This window comes from Diceros bicornis, chromosome 4 (genome assembly GCF_020826845.1).
Source record: "Diceros bicornis minor isolate mBicDic1 chromosome 4, mDicBic1.mat.cur, whole genome shotgun sequence".
Taxonomy (NCBI): domain Eukaryota; kingdom Metazoa; phylum Chordata; class Mammalia; order Perissodactyla; family Rhinocerotidae; genus Diceros; species Diceros bicornis.
The window spans coordinates 56,892,880-56,916,358 of NC_080743.1; the positions used below are offsets into that span (position 1 = coordinate 56,892,880).

Here is a 23,479-nt window from a genome sequence, read left to right on the forward strand (position 1 = left end):
GACCTCTTTGTTTGCTTTTGTGGGGTACAAGAGGCTCCCGGGAGAGTTTTTCTCTTCCCCTGCCCATTCCCACCCTTCACCCTGCAGAATGACAGCCCAGGGAGGGTGGAAGAATGCCCCACCCGAAGGGAAGAGAATGGATCTGAGAAACCAGGCACTGCTACAGATTTCCTGGGATTCATCCACCTTGTCTGCCTTCAGTCACCCCTCTGACCCCTCCTGTTTTTCAGGTTGACCTAAAGCAGCTTCCAAGATGTCCCAGCAACATACTCTGCCAGTGACCCTGCCCCCTGCCCTTAGTCAGGAGCCCCTCAAGCCTGTTTCTCCTCCAACTGATACCCAGCAGGAGCAAGTGAAGCAGCCAACTCCACTTCCTGCCCCATGCCAGGAGGTGGCCTCCGAGCTCCCAGGGGAGGTCCCCTTGGAGCACGGGGAGAAACACACAACTCTTGTGAAGGGGGTGCCCGAGCAAGACTGTGAGCAGCAGCAGCAGGAGTCACAGCAGCAGGAACAGCATCTGGAACAGCAGCAGCAGCAAGAGGCACAGGAGCAGGAACCGAACCTGGATCAGCAGCAGCAGCAAGAGGCACAGGAGGAGAAACCGCACCTGGAACAGCAGCAGCAGCAAGAGGCACAGGAGCAGGAACAGCACCTGGGACAGCAGCAGCAGCAAGAGGCACAGGAGCAGAAACCCCACCTGGGACAGCAGCAGCAGCAAGAGGCACAGGAGCAGAAACCCCACCTGGGACAGCAGCAGCAGCAAGAGGCACAGGAGCAAGAACCGCACCTGGAACAGCAGCAGCAGCAAGAGACACAGGAGCCAGAACTGCATCTGGGGAAGCATCTGGAACAGCAGCAGCAGCAAGAGTCACAGAAGCAGGAACTGCACCTGGATCAGCAGCAGCAGCAGGAGCTACAAGAGCAGGAAGTGCAGCAACAGGAACAGCATGAGGACCATCAGAAAGCAGAAAACCTGGCGCAGCAGCTAGAGCAGGAGAACGCACAAAGGGAGCAGCAGCTAAAGGAACAGCTGGAGGAGGACAAGAGGCTCTTGGACCAGCAACTGGATCAAGAGCTGGCAAAGAGTGATGGACAGCTGGAAAAGAAAGAAGAGCAGCTGCTGGAGCACCTGGAGAAGCAGCAAGAGCCCGCAGAGCAGCAGCAGGGGCAGCGGCGGCAGCCTGTGTTTGTCCCAGCTCCTGGCCAGGTCCAAGAGACCCGGCCAGTCCAGCCACTGAAGGAAGAAGTCTTGCCCCCTGCAGAGCAGCAGCAGCAGCAGCAGAAGCAGTAGGTGCAGTGGCCCCCACACATAAGTAACCACCCTCCGTGTCCCAGAGTCTCTCAGGCCACCCCATACAAGAGAAGAGAGAGTCAGTGGCCTTGCTTACCTCAGGTCCCCAACCTAGGTGGCCTACCTCATCTGTGAACCTGCTGGACCCTGCCTTTCTGCATGTGTCTTTGATGGGGCTGAGGGGAAGGGGAAGTTATTGCCCAGCACTCACCCCTAATGAGCCCAGTCCCGACCTCAGGTGGCCAGAGCCTCTGCCTGAGGGACAGTTTCTACAGTAACTCTGACTTCATCCTCAGTATTATATCTGAATCTGTGAGCATGTACAATAATACGAAATAAATCCTGGAAGTCCTGGGATCCCGTATTCTCTTTGGCTTATTCTCCTCTGTCTCTCACCATATAAAAACCCACGTGTAGGTCAGCAGTTGCACTGATTCTCTTGGCCAATTCCCAAAGGAAGACAGACATCTTGACCCCTCCTTAATTCTGATCCCCAAACCACTTAATACATTCAAAAGCTTCCTAAAAGGAAACCAAACCAACACCAAACCAAAACAAAAAACAATTTTGCTCACGTACCTGAAAGCAACACATGCCATTCACGAAGAGGGGACATGTTATTCTGGTTGGGGGGAAGAGGATCTATTCATTTCAGTCCAGCACTGCCTTACACTGTATACACGGAGCCCAATCCTAGCTCATGGCCAAGGGGTTGGGGAGAGAGAGGGTGCTTCACTGGGGTTCTAGTCACTTCCTGGATTTTCTCTCTGTTTTCCAAGAGTGTTATGGATTGCCTACACGGTTAAGGAAGACTTTAGGAAAGCAATAGAAGCAGACTTGGCCAAGGTGGGGAGAGGAGAGACTTCCAGGGCTGGTATCTGATGGGGAAAGTGACAGCATCACTGAAGGAAGTAGAGGTTGGGCCAGCTGGAATCATTTAAGGCAAAGATTGCTGAATGGCCTGGAGAAATACAGATCCAAGGTCATTGCATCCATTACCCTCCCTGACATTTCTGTAGCCTTTACTGCTGTCATCAGGACTTGGGGCTCTCTCTTTCCTGGGAATCGCTTGCCTTTAACTATTTAACCACATCATCTCAGGCAGGTTGTCTCAAGCTACCCAAAGCTTTTTTACCACAGGCATAAGGATTTGTCAGGGACATCCCTATTGAGACTTCCATAGGCACCAAAACTGAGTAGGTCTGAAAGGCACTTAGCATCCCTTACTTCCGACTCACCCCAGCAACACTCAACTGTCTTTCCTCCTTAGGTAGCCTCTGTCTTGGGTAATGATACCACCATCTGTGAATTCACCTAAACCAGAGACATCATCATTACTCTTCACTCATCTTCTCTTCTTCCCTACCAATGATCAAGTCCTTGCTATCCTTACCAACACCTCGCAAGCTTAGATTGAGATCATTTCTCACCTGAACTATTGCAACGGCCTTCAATCTGGTCTCCTTTGCTCCTTGTCTCCACGCCCCTGCAATCCACCCCCAATCACACAGAGGACAGGGTGTTCTACTTAAAATTATAATCTAATCACATCACCCCTTGGACTAACACTTGTCAGTGGCTCTCATTACTTAGAGGATGAGAACACAAGCTCAAGTCTTCCTAACAGGATAAGAGTTAAGAGGAAGTCTGGGTAGGACGGGATGGGAAGATTGGGGGAAAAGCAGAAGTAATCAGAAACACCCAGAGTATGTGAAAAAATTTTTTGAAGTCTTAGGTTTTGATTGTTTTTAAATAGACCTTATTTTGGGGGACAGTTTTGGATTTACAGAAAATTTGAGAAGATAGTATAGACAGTTCCCATACACTCCACACCCAGTTTCCCTTATTATTAACATCTTACATTAGTATGGTACATTATTATTATAATTAACAAAACAATATTGATACATTATTATTAACTAAAGTTCATGGTTTATTTTGATTTTCTTAGTTTTCACTTAATGTCTTTTTCTATTCCAGGAGCCCATCTAGCATATCACACTACACTTAGTTATCTTGTCTCCTTAGGCTCCCTGACTGTGACGATTTCTCAGACTTTCCTGATTCTTGATGACTTTGACAGTTTTGAGGTGTCTTGGACAGGTATTTTGTAGAATATCTCTCAACTTGGGTTTGTCTAATATTTTTATCATGATTAGACTGGACTTAAGGGTTTTTAGGAGGTAGACCACAGGCTTAAAGTTCCATTTTCATCACATTATATAGAGTACATACTATTAACATGATTTATCACCGTGGTCACCTGGCTGAGGTGGGGAGTCAGGTTTCTCCACTGTAGTGTTACTGTCCAACATTCCATCCTGCTATACTATAGTCTTTGGAAGGAAGTCACTATGCAAAGCCCACAATTAAGAAGTGGGGTGTTAAGCTCCCCATCACTGAGGGTGAAGTATCAACATAAATTATTTGGAATTTTCTGTAAAGCAAATTTATGTCTTCCCTCTCTCTATTTATTTGATCATTTATTTATATCAGTGTGGACTCATAGACATTTATTTTATATTTTGGGCTATAATCCAATAGTACTATATTTATTTTCTTTTTTATGGTGGTAAAATACAGATGACATAAAACTTACTATCTTAATCATTGTACAGCTTAGTGATACATTCACGTCGTGCAACCATCACCGCTATTCATCTCCAGAACTCTTTTCATCTTGAAAAACTGAAACTCTACACCCATTAAACAATAACTCCCCATGACCTTCTCCCTCCAGATGCTGGCAATCATCATTCTCCTTTCTTTCTTTATTTTTTTATCTTCCTTTTCCCCCAACATCCCAGCTTCTGATAACCACCATTCTAGTCTCTGTTACTGTAAGTTCAGCTTTTTTGGGTCACAAATAGCAAGGTTTTTTTTTTTCCTTTTTAAGGATAAATAATATATATATAATTATGCATTATTAAATATCACATTAAATGTAATATAATATAATATTATATATATAATATTATGTTATATACTACATTTTCCTTATCTATTCATCCATTGACATTTAGGTTATTTCCATGTCTTGGCTATTGTGAATAATACTGCAATGAACATGGGAGGGCAGATATCTCTTCAAAGTAGTGATTTCATTTCCTTTGGATATATGCACAGGAGTGGGATTGCTGGATCATATGGCAGTTCTATTTTTAACTTTTTGAGGACCCTCCATACTGTTTTCCATAACAGCTGTATCAATTTACATTCCCACCAACAGTGTATCAGAGTTCCCTTTTCTCCACATCTTTGCCAACACTTGTTAGCTTTTGACTTTTTTATAATAGCCATTTTAACAGGTATGAGGTGATACCTCACTGTAATTTTGATTTGCATTTCCCTGCTGATTAGTGATGTTGGGAATCTTTTAATATACCTGTTGGAAACAGTATGGTATTGACGTAAAAACAGGGACATAGATCAATGGAACAGAATAGAGAACCCAGAAATAAATCCACGCATATATGATCAACTAATGTTTGACAAAGTCACCAAGAATACACAATGGAGAAAGGATAATCTCCTCAGTAAATGTTGTTAAGAAAACTGGATATCCGTACACACAAAAAATGAGATTGGACTCTTAGAGCCATACGCAAAGATCAACTCCAAATAAATTAAAGACTTAAACGGAAGACCTGAAAACATAAAACTCCTAGGAGAATACGTAGCAGAAAAGCTCTTGACATTGGCTTTGGCAATGATTTTTTCGGATCTAACACCAAAAGCACAGGTAACAAGAGCAAAAATAAACAAATGGGACTACATCAATCTAAAAAGTTTCTACACAACAAAGGAAACAATCAACAAAATGAAAAGGCAACTTACATAATGGCAAAAATATTTGCAAACCATGTATCTGATAAAGGGTTAATATCCAAAATATATAACGAGCTCTTAAAACTCGATAGCAAAAAAATAAATAATCTGATTTAAAAATGGACAAAAGACCTGGATAGTACTTTCTTTTTTGCTCAAATTGTTCCAGCTTTGGCCATTGGGAGGTCTTTCAGTTGGCTGCTGTGACTGTTGTTATACATCAACGTGGAGTTTTAAATTTTGTCTTATTCTTTGTTTTTTTTCCTTTGTTCATTTGTTTTGTTTTTTTAAGCACTATCTTACTTTCTGGCATTACAAGATGCTCCAGGTTCATCTTGTATATTTCCTACTCTGCTCCTAGAATCAAGAGTTTCTTCAAGGAGCCCTGTTTGACCTTACTGAAAAATGTGGTATTAGAAACCAAGACCTGGGCACTGGGTGTGCTCATTGCTACTGGTTTGTCATTTCTTTTAGGCCTTCTCAGCTGACAGAGGAAATATATGTGTGTATACCAACCCGTGTGTGTATGTGTGTGTGTATGCATTTGTATACGTAACCATCTGTATTTAAATTAAGCTACACATAAGTTCATACCAATGTCTCCAACTGTAATTCTTTACCACATGGATCATTCTAGCCTCCTCCCTTCTCTCATTTGTAAGTTCTGACTCCAACAGTGATAAATCTGATGCCCACCATCCACCATCCAGTATACATATATAGCAGAATCAGAATAGTTAACCTGAACCCCCATGTTAATATCTTTATCAACCATAGTACAACGCTTAAGAGCAGTTCCTTTGCCTTTAGTCTTATAGATTCCTCTCATTTCTAAGGTTATTTAGATCAGCATGTTTTCCTCTCATTCTCTCCAGTGAGGTTGTTTCATATATTTGTAACACAGATTCTCTTGTCACAGTCTGCATTCCTTCCTAGGATTCCTAAACTTCCCAAATAATTTTTTAAATTTTGCATACATTGTTTTCACTCTGTGCTGTAAAATTCTATTGGTTTTGACCAATACATAATGATATGTATCCACCATTACATTTTCATAGAGAATAGTTTCACTGTAAAAAAAAATTCACCCACTCAACCCTTCCCTGCTCTCCCTGAACCCTTGACAACTGCTGATCTTTATATTGTCTCTCTAGTTTTATCTTTCTAGAATGTCATATAGGTGGAATCATACAGTATATAGCCTTTTCAGACTGGCTTCTTTGACCTAGCAATATGCATTTAAGATTCTCCATGTCTTTTTGTGGTTTGATAGCTCATTTCTTTTTATTACTGACTAATAGTTCATTGCAGGAATGTGCCACAGTTTGTTTATCTGCTTGCCTATTGAAGGACATCTTTGTTGCTTCTATTTTTTGGCAATTATGAATAAAGCTGCTATAAATCTTTGTGTGCAGGTTTTTACATAGACATAGGCTCTCAGATCAGTTGGGTAAATCCCTATGAGTGCGGTTGCTGGATCATATGGTTGACTATGTTTAGCTTTGTCAGAAACAGGCAAACTCTCTTCCAAAGTGCCTGTACTATTTTTCATTCCACCAGCAATGAATGAGAGTTCTTGTTGTCTGGAATCCTCACCAGCATTTGGTGTTGTCAACTTTTTGGATTTTAGCCATTCTAATGGTATGTAGTGGTATCTTACTGTTTTAATTTGCAATTCCCTAATGACAAATGATGTTAAGCATATTTTCATATACTGATTTGCCATCTGCTATCTCCTTTGGTAAGGTGTCCAGATCTTTTGCTCATTTTTAAATTAGGTTGCTCATTTTCTTATCGTTGAGTTTTAAAAATTCTTTGTATATATTGGGTTTATCAGATATATGTTTTGAAAATATTTTCTCCTAGTCTGTGGCTTAATAGTGTCTTTCATAAAGCACCAGATTTAAATTTTAATAAAGTCCAACTTTTCAATGTTTTCTTTTAGAAGTCATGGTTGGTGTTGTATCTAAAAGCTCATTGACAAACCCAAGATCACTTAGATTTTCTCCCATTATATACTATAGAAATTTTATAGTTTTGCATTTTACATTTAGGTCTATGATACATTTTGAGTTAATTTTTATGAAAGGTGTAAAGTCTGGATGTCAATTCATTTTTTTTGTATATGAATGCTCAATTGTTCTAACACCACTTGTTGGAAAGACTGTCCTTTCTCCACTGACATGCCTTTGCTCCTTTGTCAAAGATCAGTTGACTACGTTTGTGTGGGGCTATTTCTGGATTCTCTATTCTGTTACATTGGACTATAGGTCTATTCTTTCAAGAATACCATGATGTTTTGATTACCACTTTTTATAGTAAGTCTTAAAATTGGGTCTGTCCTCTAACTTTGTTCTTCTTTTTCAGTCTTTTATTGGCTATTTTGAGTCTTTTGTCTTTTCATATAAACTTTAGAATCAGTCTGTTGATACTCACAAAATGGCTTGTTGGGATTTTGTTTGAGATTGCATTGAATCTGTAGATCAATTTGAGAAGAATTCACATCTTAGCAATACTGAGTCTTTGAATCCATGATCATAGAATATCTTTCCATTTGTTTAGATCCTCTTTGATGTCTTTCATCAGACTATTATAGTTTTCACATATAGATCTTGTACATATTTTGTTAGATTTTGCCTAAATATTTCATTTTTTTGGTAAGTGACATTGTGTTTTTAATTTCAAATTCCAATTGTTCATTGGTGGGATACAGGGAAATAATTGACTTTTGTATATTCAACTTATATCCTGTCATCTTGCTATAATTGCTATTAGTTACAGAATTTTTATCGTTGATTCTTTGGGATTTTCTACATAGACAATCACGACACCTGTGAACAAATTTTATTTCTTCCTTCACATCTGTATGGCTTTTATTTCCTTTTCACGTCTTTTTTCCATTACGATGTTGAGTAGGAGTGATGAGAGGGTATATGATTGCCTTGTTCTGCATCTTAGGGGGAAAGTGTCCAGTTTCTCACCATTAAGTATATTTTGGCTGTAGGTTTTCTGCAGATATTCTTAATCCAGATGAGGAAATTCTCCTCTATTTCTAGTTTGCTGAGCATTTTTATCATGAATGGGTGTTAGGCTTTGTTGAATACTTTTTCTGCATCAATTAATATGATCATGATTTTTTTCTTTAGCCAGTTGATGTGGTGTATTACATTAATCGATTTTCAAATATTGAAGCAGCTTGCATACCTGGGATAAATCTCACTTGATAGTGGTGTAAAATTCTGTTTATACATCGTTGGATTTGATTTGCTAGTATTTTGTTCAGGATTTTCACATCTATGTGCATGAGAGATATTGGTCTGTAGTTTTCCTTTCTTAGCGTGAAGGTAATGTTGGACTCATGGAATAAGTTAGGAAGTGTTCTCTTTGCTTCTATTTTCTGGCAGAAGTGTTAGAAAATCAGTATTATTTCTTCCTTAAATGTTGGGTAGAATTCACCAGTGAAACCACCTGGTCCTGATGCTTTCCTTTTTGGAAGATTGTTAATTATTGATTCAACTTATTTAATAATTATAGACCTATTCATTTTATGTATTTCTCCTTGTGTGTGTTTTGGTAGTTTGTATTTTTCAAAGAATCCATTCATTTGATCTAACCTATCAAATTGTGGGCATAGAGTTGTCCTTAGTATTCCTTTAGGATCCTTTTAATGTTCACGGGATCAGTAGTAATAACCCCTCTTTCTTTTCTGATATTAAAAATTTATGTCTTCTCTCTTTTTTTCTTAGCTTGGCAAGAGATTTATCAATTTTATTGATCTTTTTGAAGGGGCAGATTTGATTTTGTTGATTTTCTCTAAAAATTGTTTTCACTTTCATTGACTTCTGCTCTAATTTTTATTATTTTTTTTTCTTCTCCTTGTTTTAGTCTTAATTGTTTTCCTTCTGTAGTTCCTTAAGGTAAGTCTCAGATGGTTGATTTTAGACCTTGCTTCTTTTATAACACATGCATTCTATATTATAAATATCCCTCTAAGCACCGCTTTTGCTGCATCTCAGAAATTTTGATAAATTTTATTTTCATTTACTTCAAAATATTTTAATTTCTCTCAAGACTTCTTCTTTGGTCTTTGTGTTATTCATAAGTGTATTGTTTAATCTCCAAATATTGTGAGATTTTTCAATTTTCATTCTGTTATTAATTTCTAGTTCAATTTCATTGTGGTTTGAGAACATAGTTTGCATGGTTTCTATTCTTTCAAATTTCTTAAGGTGTGTTTTACAACCCAGAATATGGTCTATCTTGGTGCACGTTTGTTCGGCTATCATTGGTTGGGGTAGTCTATAAATGTCAATTAGATTCAGTTGATTGATAGTGCTTTTTAGGTCACTAGGTCCTTATTGATTGTCTGCTTACTTGATCTATCAGTTATTGAAAAACGGGTGCTAAAGTCTCCAACTATGGTAGTGGATTTGTATTGTCTGCTTACTTGATCTATCAGTTATTGAAAAAGGGGTGCTAAAGTCTCCAACTATGGTAGTGGATTTGTCTTTTTCTCCTCATAGTTCTATCAGTTTTTGCTTCATGTACATTGATGCTCTGTTGTTAGGTGCATACACGTTTGTTATGTTATTTATATGTGCATACACAATTGTTATGCTTTCTTGGAGAATTGGCCCCCTTATTGTGTAATGTCCCTTTTTGTCCCTGAATATTATTCCTGTTTTGAAGTCTGCTTTGTGTGAAATTAGTATATCTACTAAATATTATTATTTGGTTAGTGCTAGCATAGTATATCTTTCTCCATCACTTTAGACACCAAAATGGTGTCTTTATATTTAAAGTGGGTTTCTTCCAGACCATATGCAGTTGAGTACTGTGTTTTATCCATAGTTACAATCCTGGTCCTTTAATTGGTGTATTTAGACCATTCATATTTAGAGTAATTATCAATATAGTTGAATTATCTACCATATTTAGAACTGTTTTCTATTCAATGCACTTGTTATTTTTTTCTTTTCATCTTTTTCTGCCTTCTCCGGTTTTAACTGAGCATTTTTCATAATTTAATTTTATCTTCTCTGCTAGCATACCAATTATACTCACTTTTAAACAAATTTTAGTGGTTTCCCTAGAGTTTAAAATACACATTTACAACTAATCCAAATACATTTCAAATAAAAACTGTACTGTTCACAGGTAGCACAGTATATAACAAAGTATTTTCAATTCTTCTCTCCTATTCCTTATAATATTTCTGTCATTCATATTACTTATCCATATGCTATATTCACCTAATACATGGTTACTGTTATTACTTTTAACAGTTGTCTATTAGATCAACTAAGAATACGAAAAATAAACTGTTTTATTTCACCTTCACTTATTCCTTTTCTGTTGCTCTTTCTTTATTTATGTAGGTCTGAGTTTCTGATCTGTCTTATGTTCCTTCTTCTTTTGACATTCCTTCTTCGTTTAACATTTGTTGCAGACCAGGGCTGCTGGCAATAAATTTCCAGAATTTTGTCTGTCTGAGAAAATCTCTATTTAACTTTCAGTTATTAAGGATAATATTGTTGGACACAGAATTCTAGGTTTTCTTCTTTTAACACTTCATTTTATTCACCTTCTTCTTACTCATGTGGTTTCTGATGAAAAGTCTGATGTGATTCTTATCCTTGTTCCCTATAGGTGAGATTCTTTAGTCTCTGGCTTTCTTAAAGATTTTCTCTTTGTCTTTGGTTTTCTGCCATTGAATAGAACAAAACTTGGTGTAGATTTTTTGGTATTTATCATACTTGGTGTTCTCTGAGCACTCTGGATCTGTTGTTTAAGGTCTATCACTAAATTTGGAAAACTCTTTGACTTCAGCACTTCAAATATTTCTTCTGTTCCATTTGCTCTTTTGTCTTCTCTGGTATTTGAGTTATACATGTGTTACACGTTTTGAAATTGTCCCACAGATATTCTGTTGTGGTTTTCTTGTTCGTTCATTGCATTTCAGTTTGGGAAGTTTCTATTGATGTATCTTCAAGATCACTGATTCTTTCCTCAGCTTGTTCAGTCTACTGATCAACCCACTAAAAGAATCTTCATTTCTGTCAAAGTGTTTTTGAGTTCTAGTATTTCCTTTTGATTCTTCCTTAGAGTTTCCATTTATCTACTTACATTACCTGTTTGCTTTTGCATGCTGTCCACTTTTTCCATTAGAGCCCTTATATATCAATCATAGTTATTTTAAATTCCTTGTCTCATAAAGAAACCAAACACAAACACAGATTTGTCTACCTGATGTGCTGCATAGCCAATCACTGAAAATGTCAGGCTTGTAGCAGGGAAAGAGGTTTATTATCAAAAGCTATATGAGGAGATGGGAGTAAAAAACTCAAATCCACCTCCTTGAAGGAAAAAAGTTGGGGTTTTTATCTAGGGTTATGGGTAGGAGAGGGAGTAGGAAGTCACTGGGGCTGAAGTTTTTAAGAGTCCTCTGCACAAGTGTGACTGTCTTTTATATTTCTTCATTGGTTGCATGTGTGAATTTGGGGGCGGTTCTATGTGTTGAATGTGGTGAATTTTTAGTTTGTGATGCCTAAAGTTTACAATCGGTCATTTTAGCTTCTCAATGCACATATACGATGTTTAGTCAAGTGGTGGTGTGTGTGTGGGGGTGCTGTCAGCAAGCAGCTTTCTCATCAATGGTCTTCCTGTTTTTCTGCAAAACGAGCTCAGAAACTTCAGTTATTTTGTTTCCCATGTCAACCTTGTAGGTACCAGGCACAGTTTCACTCTAACCCAGGGAAAATTTTAATGCATTCGTTCTCAGTTTCAATAATTCCAAAAACTTTGTCATGTCTGTGTCAGGTCCTGTTGCTTGCTTCATCTTTTCAGTCTGTGTTGTTTTGTTTGTTTGTTTGCCTTTTAGCATACCTTGTAGTTATTTTTTAAGCCAGATATGATGTATCAGGTAATACACACTGATGTAAATAGGCCTTTAGGGTGAGGTTTTCTATTAATCTGGCTAGAAGCTGGTCTGTGTTTAATGTTTGTTGTATCTGTAGGTGTCACAGTTTTCCAATTAGTCTAGTATCCTAGTTTTTGTCTCCTCTCTTGTCTTTAAGTGTCCCTGGAACTCCTTAATAGAATCTGTACCAAAACAATTGGTATACCTCCAACTAGAGTGATCGGGGCAGTGGGGAGAGAGAATATACAAATTACAAATGTATGAATGAGATAACTAACATCACTACACATTATTCAGTTATTAAATTTATAACAAAGAATGTATTTTACCTGGTGAAGCACAAGTGACTTGCCAGGACATACTATTTACTTGCCAATTACTACTCAGGATGCTCTAATACATGATGTCATTAATATAGCTGACCAGCACGATGTTTTTCAGAATGTTCAGATTGTTGAGGTCCTCTCAAATTTATTGTATCAGAGCACAAGAGAGTTAACATAGCCCCAAGGCAGGACCATACAGGTATATTGCTGCCCATCTTAGATGAATGTAAACTGTATCTTACTCTCTTTCTTGATTAGGTATTAAAAAAACACACTCATAAGATCTAAAGCTGCATACTACATACTAGAGGCTGTATTGATCTGCTCTATTAAGAATTCTATATATTATAGAAGCTGTAATTGGGGCTACCTCTTAGTTAAGTCTGTGGGACTCTATCACGCTTATATTAGTCAGGGTTCTCCAGAGAAACAGAACCAACAGGATGTGCATATATATTGAAAGATATTTATTATGTTGAATGGGCTCAAGTGATTATAGAGACTGGTAAGTCCAAATCTGCAGCATGGCACAGCAGGCTTGAGACCTAGGAGAACCGATGGTGCAATTCCAGTCTGAAGGTAGGCAGGGGGAGAGCCATGAGAGCTGATATGCAGATCAATTCCAAAGGCTGTCTGCTGGAGAATATTCTCTTGCACTGGGAAGCAGATCTTTTTGTTCAATTCAGATCTTTAGCTGATTGGATGAGGCATGTCCACAATGTGGATATCAATCTGCTTTACTCAAGTTCACCAGTTTAAATGTTAATCTCATCCAAAAACAACCCCCAGGTTGACACATAAAATTAACCATTACAATCATTCATCATGATCCCTTTGTTTTTTTTCAGGGGCTATACTGGTGAGTTAAACAGGGATGTGTAAGGGGACTACTGTGAGAGTGGCATTAATATCTGCCATTTGCCAAGATGTTGTTTTGTTTTTTATTTACTGTTTTGGATCTCTTGGACCCATTGTGAAAAGGACCTGAGCCAGAACTCTATTTATCACCTGATCCAATATACCCTCATTCTAACAGGAAGGCTAGGATGACCCCTGGGGCCTCTGATATTAGTGTCAGTTCAGACTATACACTCAACACCCTCAAAAGATCTGGATATTTCTCTTTCTGCAAAGTATAGTTATTTGGGAAATAATTTGGTGCATCACTACTGTATACACTTGATGTGATGCTGTAGCGTCCTTCCACAAGAGGACTTGAGTCTCTTTTCAGTCAATGGGTTCTGGGTCTGAAAACTACCTCAAGACTGGATATTGAATGAGGAATTATGATTTAGCTTTGAGACCCCTGATATCACCCTTATAAATGGAACAACTACATATCCCTAATGATTGCCCATCTATCTTGTCCTTAGGAATGCCATCTTTTGTTATCCATTGCTCTAGATCTCTGTGAGTCAGGACACCCTGGTTGACATTCTGACATTTCAGTCTTGCTGACTGTTATGGTAATCACACCTTCCTTAAGTCTAATGGCTAACTAATGCCACCTATCCTCTGCTATTCCCAAATCTTATTATCCTCATTGGCACCCAGTTTGATAAACATTTCCTACCTCAGCCTGAGGTTACAGAGGACAGCCACTATTAGGCTTCTCAGTGATGGTGATGTCCCCCTCACCAAAACATTCCTTGTAACTTTAGTGAAAAGAGCATCTTCTGGGCCTTCTTGAAGTACCTACTCAGTTGATGGTTTTGTGGGTTATATAATAGATTCATTCAAACATACTCACCTCTCAAACTTTTTATCCTTTTCTCAATACTCTGTTAAGGTGGTTCTGGTATCTCCAACTCATTTAGTGTGAGTCATAACTTTTTCCAAGTTCCAAAAGGCATCCCAGCAGCATATTAGGGCTGTTTCTGGGGAACCGAGTTATAAGTATTGCTCTTATATCAGTAAACATTGCCCCAATCAGTCTCCTATTCCACTCCCCATGGTCAAACATCCTCAAGATCTCTCCCAGGTAAGTTCTCCCATGTGCTGGTACATATTAGCCAGGTCCTGCAGGTCCTTCAGTGAGTAATTCTTCCTCCCTTAGGACCAGCACTAACCCAGTTGGGTCTGCTGAGACTTGAGTTAATGGCCAGGAGAGGAGGTGGGGCAGATCTTGAGTTAAACAAGTATTGTCTTACAAGGCATCTGCTTCAGTTGAAACCTATTCATAGTCTTTAGCCAATGGGAATGTGGGAACTGATATTTTCTACCCAAGGAGAGTAGCACACTTCAGCAAGTTGAGAAAATTCAGAGGATAATGAAATTCAATGTTATCAGTCACATCATGAATATGTTCCCATCCCAAGTCTTGAGGTTCCATTCCTTCCCTATCAGGGCCCAGCCTTTGTTATAAGAAACATGTGGATGCTGCATATTCAGCCTTCTGTGACAGTTACTATTAGGTCCTAGACCTGGTGTTTAGTACCATCTGCCCTTTAAACACTATTATGGAGGACATCTGACTTCCACATCATGTCTTAAGATAGTGAATGATGACCTGAGTTTGTCATTTTTTCTCTTTAAAGTATCAATAGAATCCAGCAAAAATCAACCAGTTCCACTGTCCTTATGGTTACCATTTCCTCCATATATCTCAAATGTCAAATATATTGCACAAGCCAGTGCAGCACCTTCCACTGTATCTTGCCCAAATTCACCATAAAGGTGGTTATTACAATGCCACAACATGCTAAGGGCTATCAACACTCCACTTACCACCAGAGAAGGGGTTCTTGTTTTTTTCTAGTCAGTGAGATAGCCAACTTCAGAATCCCACCACTAGAACCTGCTTCCTGGCACCACAGCTGATAACAATTGTCATTGTTTGGGTTTCCCAGATCACTCCCTGAGATGAGGATTTGTTTGCAAGTGATTTATTAAGGCGATTCTTCCAGGGGAAACTAGTAAGGCAGTAGGAGAAGCAGGACTGGGAAGGAGAAGAGATCATGCAGATGTGTGGTTTCAGGCAGAGGTGTACGGAGGGTAGCTTCAACCTGATCCTGCAAGAGAACTCTAGAGTGTAAAAGAAACCTCAGAGCTGTATTGACATGAGGCAAGAGAGGTAGGCTTCTGTACTCCTGGGCCTGTAAGTCATTGGCTAAGGGCCACTCTAGCAAGACATAAAATCTCAGGCGCTTCGGGCTTTTTGCATGTGAGGACAGAGAGAATTCAGTTGTCCAAGGGCTCACCTGAAGAAGCATCACAATATGAACAAATAGAGGCAAACCATACCAAAGCCCGTGTGATGTTGAATGACACCATGGGATGCAGTCAGCAAAATCCAGACCACGAGAAACTCTATATGACAAAGAATATGGTTTCTTCAGTAAAAAATTCCAAGGAGACCAAAAAAAAAAAAAAAAAAAAAGGACAAGGAAGGAATCTATAGATTAAAATAAACTTAAGAGATAGATTAGCCAATAATAAAGCAACTACCTTATTTTTATCTCAGTACCAGTAAATTGTTAGGAAATTAATGACGTTTATGTGATAATTGGAAATGCGAACACTTAGTGGATATTTCATAATAAATGATACTTTGGGTATTTTTAAAATGTGATAATATTTAAAATAAAATGTTCTTAATTTAGAGATATCTACAGATGAAGTGAAATGAGGCTGGAATTTACTTAAAAAAAAGAACGCTGGAGGGGGCAGTGAGTGGGGATATAAATGAAACAAGATTAGCCATAATTTGATAATTATTAAGGCTGAGTGATAAACATGGGATTCATTCTACTATTCTGTCCACTTTTGTATATGTTTAAAATTTCCCATAAACTAGTAAAAAAATAATTTTATGGAAAAATGTTGATATATAATATAGAAATTATATTCTTTGGAACTACCTAAATACATAGTAAAAAAATTAGGTTTCAACTTAAAAATGTAAAGAGCAGTGCAGAAATTTTTAAACATTTTATAGAGATGTCTTAGCTTGGTTCCCCAAAAGAAGTATAGTGTGAGACAAGAGAATGCATACATGTAGTTTATTTTGCAAAGTGACCCCAAGTAGCAGAAGTCAGAGACAATAGAAAGAATAAAACAAGACAGGAAGGAAAGTCAATCCAAGGGTGTGTTGCCAAGGTGGGTGCTACTGTGGGCACCTGGGGCTAAATCCCACCGGGGAGCTTCTAAGGACCCTGTAGAATGTGCATCAGAATTGCTTGTGAATTATTTTCCTAGTAACTTTTCTTTCTCATTTAAATTTAATTTATTATAAATCTGTTTTTCTTTGTAGTTTCTGCTCTGACTATAGTCATGACAATTTTTTTATTTCCAGTATTAATTTTTTCTCTTTTTTATTCTGGTCAATATTATCAGTCTTAACTATTTTTTTTCATGTTTTCAAAGAATCGATTTGGCTTTGTTGATTCCCCTGTTGTATCTTCATTTTCTATTTCATTAATTTCTGATTTTATATTTAGTATTTTCTTACATCTACTTTCCTTGGCATCTTCTATTTTTTTAAATTCTAATTTCTTATGGAAGATTTTTAGATCATTAATTTTCAACCTTTCACATTTCTATAAAAACTTTTGAATCTTGACTCCTCTTTCATTCTGTTGCTTTTACTGTATATCCCATGAGTTCTGATATGCAGTATTTATGTTATTGTTTAGTTCTAAGCATTTTCTAATTTCCTCCAGATTGTCATGTCCAGTAGTAGAAGTTATTGTAATGCCACAATATCTCATACGGGAAAGACAACCTTGGCTCTTATCTCTCAGAAACAAACATTTGGACCAATCTACTAGGTAATAATAACAATAATAATAAATAAACAAACAAATAAAACAACCCATTCAGGTGAGGCACCATTGTGGAGGTTAAAAAAATGCACGTTGGAGTCAGACAAACTTGGGACTGAGCCTGGCTCCACTACTTACATTCTGTGTGATTATGGACAAGCTATGTAACATCTCTGATCTCTTTCTTCATAGCTGTCTTAATCCATTCAGGCTGCTATAACAAAAATACCATAGACTGGGTGGCTTAAACATTTATTTCTCACAGTCCTGGAGGCTGGAAAGTCCAAGATCAAGGCACTGGCAGATTTGTTATCTGGTGAGAGCCTGCCTCCTGGTTCACAGATAGCCATCTTCTCCTGTGTCCTCACGTGGAGGAAGGCGGGAGAAAGCCTTAGGGTCTCTTTTATAAGGGCACTAATTCCATTCATGAGGGCTCCACCCTCATGCCTTAATCACCTCCCAAAGGCCCCACTTCCTAACACCATCACATTGGAGGTCAGAATCTCAACATAGGAATTTTTAGGGGGCGCACAAATGTGCAGTCCATGACAATGGTTAAAATGCAGACAGAAATAGTGACCTTTCAGCATTGGTTTAGTTACCAAAATAATATTTGAAAAGCACTTGGGACAGGGTCTGGCACACAGCAGGGGCTCAGCAAATGAAAGGAATGGTTCTCACTGCACATTTCGGATTCAGAAGCTCCCTTTGTTTTCCTTGTTGCCTTTTATTCACTTCCCTAATTGGCCCACTAAAATAGGTTTGATTTCTTTCTTATGTGCCAGGCATTGTTCAAAGCATTTTTGCATTGTCATACCATTTAATTCTAAAAACATGAAATATAGTAAAGTGCTCATAATAGGTACCAGGAGATCCTGGCTGATTTTGATTAACTAATCAGCTAAAGAAGATATGTCTGTTGGGGAGTGAGGAGGCCTTTCCAAAAATGTTATAATGATTGGCTTTTGGCCTATAGGCTTTTGGAATTTTCCCAGCACGAAGGAACCAGAGTACAATCAAGCAAGAAAAAACGACAACGAGTGGCCCACCAAGAGGCTAGTCAAGAGGAAGAGTGTCCAAGATGGCCTGCCAGTCTTCCAAAATGTCTGTGGTTTCCTGCTGCCCTCTAGTGTCGTGATTCAGAAGCATGGAACTGGAAGAGAAGGACTCCACCCAAGAAAATGCCAAAAAGAAGAGCTTGGGTATCCAGGCTTTGATTGAGACACTTCCAAGAAAATGATGATGAATAGGGCAGTGTGTGCCCTGAAGGATTCAGGGTGAGCAGGGAGATAAGACAAAGGCACAGATGACTCTACTAACAATAACTGCCACCTTTTATTGGTCGTTAGCCACACATCAGTCAGTGCCAAAGGCTTTACATGCATGAGCTCACCTTCCCAGAATAACAACCCCAGAATGTGGGTGGGATTATCTTCCTTGCCTTAGAGACAAGGAGACTGAGGTTCAGTGAGCACGAGTTGTGCACCTAAGGTCGCTCAACTAGCCACTGACATTCAAGCCCAGATGTGTCTGAATCCAGAGCCCATGCTCATGCAAATGCTCTGGGGACTCAGAGATGGGAAGTCTCACAGGGGGATAGTGGACTCTCAGAGTGCCTTATGATCTGGGCTTTGAAGAATGAGTACCAAGGGATGGCTACCAAAAGGGGATGGAGCAGAGTCCCAGAGGGAACTACCTGAGGGAAGGCATAGATGGGGAGAAACACTGTGGGTGTGAACAGAATGAGTGGTCCAGTCTGGCCGGAGTATGGGAAGCAGAGAGAGAGAAAATGGAAACGCCGCTGGTCTTGGTACAATGTTCTGTGTCCTTCCCTAAGTCCCTTGCTACAGGTATGAGGCTGCTGAAAATGAAATAAGAGGTGTGATTTCCAACCCATGTGGAAAGACAGAACTCTCCAATCCTATGTGACTCCTGCTGAACAGCAGGGATGCCCCAGAGCCACCAGGAACTCTGAGGGGCAAAGTGGCAGGACTGGGCAAAGGCCAAGTTAAAGAGTACAGTAGGGCTAGTCTGGGATGGTATTTCTGCCTGGGAGAAGGGTGGTGGAAGGAGACTCCTTCGAGAAGAGGCCACTTGGTCCAGTGACTCTCTCCTCTGGACCTTAAATGGTCTAACATGTTTGAATGTGCTCAGATGGACAAAGAACATACTTTCAAAATTGAGGAACTTTTCCAGAAAAGCTGTGACATACAATACAATGCAAAAATACCTACACTTGGCATCAGCAAGTGTGTCACTGCTACCTTACTAAAACTTGGTTTCTTCTTGGCTAAATTTAGAATAGAAATATGCTCTCTGGGTTCTGATAAGCATCCGAGAGAAGGGAGGGGGCAGGAGGCTTGCCTCTTGCTTTGGTTCAGCCCACCTTCTAAGAGCAGTCAGAGTAACTCTTCTCAAGCAAAAGTCAGATCAAGTCACTATCAGCTCAGACTCTTCCTCAGCCCCACAGCCCATGAGACTCAGCCCTGCCCAGCTCCCTGAACTCACCTGCCCCTCATCCACCACACTCTAGCCGTATGATGCTCATTGAACACATCAAGACCAGCCCCGTCTCAGGGCCTTTGCACTTGCTCTTGCTTTGCCTCTATCCACAGACCTTTCCATGACCATATTCTCATCATTCAGGCCAAGCTCCCATGTCTCTGCCTCAGAGAGGCCTTCCCTAACCATGCTAGTTAAACATTACTATGTTGTAGTTTCTTCATAGGCCTCATGACTTAGCTGAAATTATATTATTTACTTGTTTCTTGGTGGTATATGCGTTTGTCATCTCTGTTTCCCTACTAGGATATAAGCTCTGAGGGAGAAGAGCCTGTGTGGGCCTTGCTGTACCCTGTTTGCTCTGTCCCTAGACAGTGGCCGGTGCTTGGTAGACACTCAATAAGTATTTGTTGCTGCAGACACACTGACTCTCTGTAAACTGAGTTTTCCACGTATGGAATGTTCTTGGTGATTCCCCACTTGATTAAGCTTCACAAAAACAGTTGAGGTGTAGCAAGAAGAGGCCCCCATCCTGCAGCTCATGAACCTAGAAATTAGTCAGTGTCCCAGATCAATTTCTATCATTTCCTCCAGATGCCCAATTCTCAGGCTTTATTGGATTTTTATTAGAATGATGGTGGTGTGATGGAATGGTTTGTCAGAGAATTAGGTATGTGTGGAGGGGAAGCGGAGGGGAAGGAAAACTTCTTTGACCAGAAGGATGGTTGAAGTTATGTCAGGAAACCTCTAGGAGAAAAGGGAGAGTGTCCTTGATCTCAACTCACCATTGGTGCTTTAAGGAGACAATACTGAGACAACACGTCCTCTAGGAAGCCTGTGGCAATTCCTCCTGGTTGGTTTATGTCCTCCTCAACCTGCTACAACAGCCTCCAAGTAACTCTACCAAAGCACTTACTACATACTATTCAAATCATTTGTATAGTCTGTTACCTGTTCTAGGTTCTGAGGACTTATAGGACAGAAACCACCTCTTATTTCTCTCTGAATCCTAAGTTCCTACAACTTAGTAGGTGCTCTCTAAGTGTGGAGTGACTACATTTCTGAGGTACGCCTGAGTGAGCTCTCTGTAAACTTCTCCTTCCCTACAGTCCCAAAGTGGACTTACCATGCAAACAGCTGCTCCGCGTCATCAGCATCCAGGAACACACCCTTGCACAGATCCATGGGCTGTGAGGACAAGTTCCCCAGCAGCCTCACAACTGAAGGAGGAGCCCAGAGAGGCAAATCTGGGATGTGCATCACGAAGATACCATTCTATTTATACACTTCCTTGAAAAGAAATAGACATGTCTATAAACACAAAAGATCTTCACACACCTAAGTCTACAAGTATGTATGTGGGGACTTGGGGGTGGGTGTGTGTATGCGTGTGTGCACTTGTCTCTTTTGGGATAAAGGGTGAAGAAATTGTCGCCTACATGACTGTCTCCTTCAGCTCAGCCTCCCATAACCTTCTATTTGGACCATTAATTCAACAAATATTTATTGTGTTTAGCTCCGCATTCATTTGAGCTTGCTAGTAGGCAACCTTGGAAAACTGATATTTGGTGGTTTTGTTCCTTAAGACTGTTATTTACTCTTCCCAAAAGAAAAAACTCCCTCAGTCATTGGTGTCATCCATGGCACAGCATGACTTCAGTTCCTGGAACATTTACTGCGATCTTGTTATGCGCCTGGCTCTGTGCTAGTCTTTGGGGAGGGCATTTATGGCTCTGTCCTCCAGTGTTTAACACCATTAGGGTTAATAAATCACATACCCAAATACATACCCAAGAATCAAGAAGAACATTTTACATAGCCTAGTAGATGTGGGAAAAGCTATGGAAGTGAGAGACAGGGTCTTTCTTTAGACAAGAAGGACATACTTATTGGGGATGAGAAAGACTTCATGAAGAAGATACTATTTAAATTTTATGTTTCAAGGGCATATTTTTTATTTTCTACTCTGTATGGGAAACTCGAAATATCAGAAGCTACTCATTTAAAATGGAGATAGCTTACTTCTCACTGCGTCTTCACTCCCTCCCTCTGCGGACGTCTAAGCATCATTTCTGAGAGCAATAACTTGTTTCTTAAGTTTGCTTTGACCTCCAGGCCAGACAGCACTTCCATTCTCTCTTTGCCGCTATGGCTCTGGGCTCCAATGGCTCTGGGCTCCAATGTCTCTGAGAATATCCAATCACATCCCTGTTGTAGCTTCTAAATTTCCACCACTTGCGTCCTTCCCCAGCCCGCACTATGGTCTGAACTGCCCCATGCTCAAGGTTTCCATCACTAGTGATTTGATTGATCGTGCTCTTGAGTTGATTTCAACTCCTCGCAACCCTATGTACAGCAGAGCAAAACCCTGCCCAGTCTTTTGCACCAGCCTCTCACCTTCCAGTGCTACGTCAGACAATGCTCTGCTGCTATTCATGGCTAATTTTTTTTTTCAGAAGTGGGTGGCCAGGTCCTTCTTCCTAGTCTGTCTTAGTCCTGAAAATCTACTGAAACTGGTCCACCATGGGTGACCCTGCTGGTATTTGAAATACCAGTGGCATAGCTTTCAGCATCACAGCAATATGCAGCTGCCACAGTATGACAACTGACAAGTGGGTTATGTGTTTCCCTGACAGGGAACGAACCTGGGAACAGCAATGAGAGTGCTGAATCTTAACCACTAGACCATGAGGACTGGCTTCCATCACTAGTAGGGCCTTCTTATTGGCTCCCATAAGGTCCTCAGCCCTAGGTCAACCCTAGTGTTTAATCCTGCTGCTCCTCTTTCTGGACCCACAATGGTGATGGGGAAATGCATAGGTGCACCCTGGCCACCCCGAGTCCATTCACCCCAACTTGCTGGAATTCTGTATATTCTTCCCTCTTGAGCAGATACTTGAGGTCTTGTCCTATCCTCACAGAGTCTTATTCTTCTGTCCATAATCTGATTCTCAGTGGAAGCCTAGGATTCTATATTTACATAAAAATTGAGTTCCCCTTTTTCTCACTTTCATTTTCTCCTCCTGGATTCTAAGCAACTTGAGGACAGGAGCTTTTTTCACTGCTTCCATGCTCAATCGTACCGAGTTCTATGCTTAGCTGCATGGCAGGCGCTCCGCAAACACATGGGGATTTTATTTAGATATGCTTTTCTCAGTTCCTATCAAAGCAGTACAAGAGAGAGTCCCCTGCCAAGTAGTGGGGGCCGACTAAGGGTGTGTGCGTGTGTGTGTGTAGCACAGAACATAAAGAGACTCACCCTCATGGGACGTTGGTATGATTCAGAATTCCAGACACAAAGCCTGATCTCTCTACCGGGAAACAAACATGATACCTGCTTGTCTGGCTTCCACACACCCACTCGCCAGTATTATCCCAGCTGAAGGGTGTGCATGGAAAAGGAGCAGGAGGCATTGTTCTCCACTGCCCCCGTCCACTCAGCCCTAGCCTCACTGCTGATAGTAGAAGGAAGTTAGCCAGCAGCCAGGAGCTACAGGTAGTGGGACCTGAGGCTCCTGGGACCTGCACTTTGGCTCTTCTCTTCCATACATTGTGGCATTGCTGTGTCTCACATCCATAAGTGGTGGGAGACCAGGCCCTAGCCTTTTTGCCTGATTCTTTGCTGCCTAAAATGGAACTATATTTCAAACTGCTTATGTAATGCATTTTTCTTTAGGTTTCTTAAGAACCAAGGAGCAAGCCTATATTTTAACATTGTAAGATGCATTTTACAGAGGTAAACAATCATATAGATTTCCGTATATCTGTAGCTGAAATATGTTAGGCCAAATTTGGAACACTCTACATTGTATTTTTCATGCAATCTTTTTGAAATCTGCATGTAATTGGA

The 23,479-nt window shown here is 40.0% G+C and overlaps 1 protein-coding gene across 1 annotated transcript; it reads left to right on the plus strand.

Moving 5' to 3' along the window:
- Positions 1 to 253: 253 nt before the first annotated feature.
- On the plus strand, positions 254 to 1,291 carry IVL (involucrin). The gene has a single exon (XM_058537342.1). The coding sequence runs from the start codon at positions 254 to 256 to the stop codon at positions 1,289 to 1,291; it is 1,038 nt and encodes a 345-aa protein (XP_058393325.1).
- The last annotated feature ends 22,188 nt before the right edge of the window (positions 1,292 to 23,479 follow it).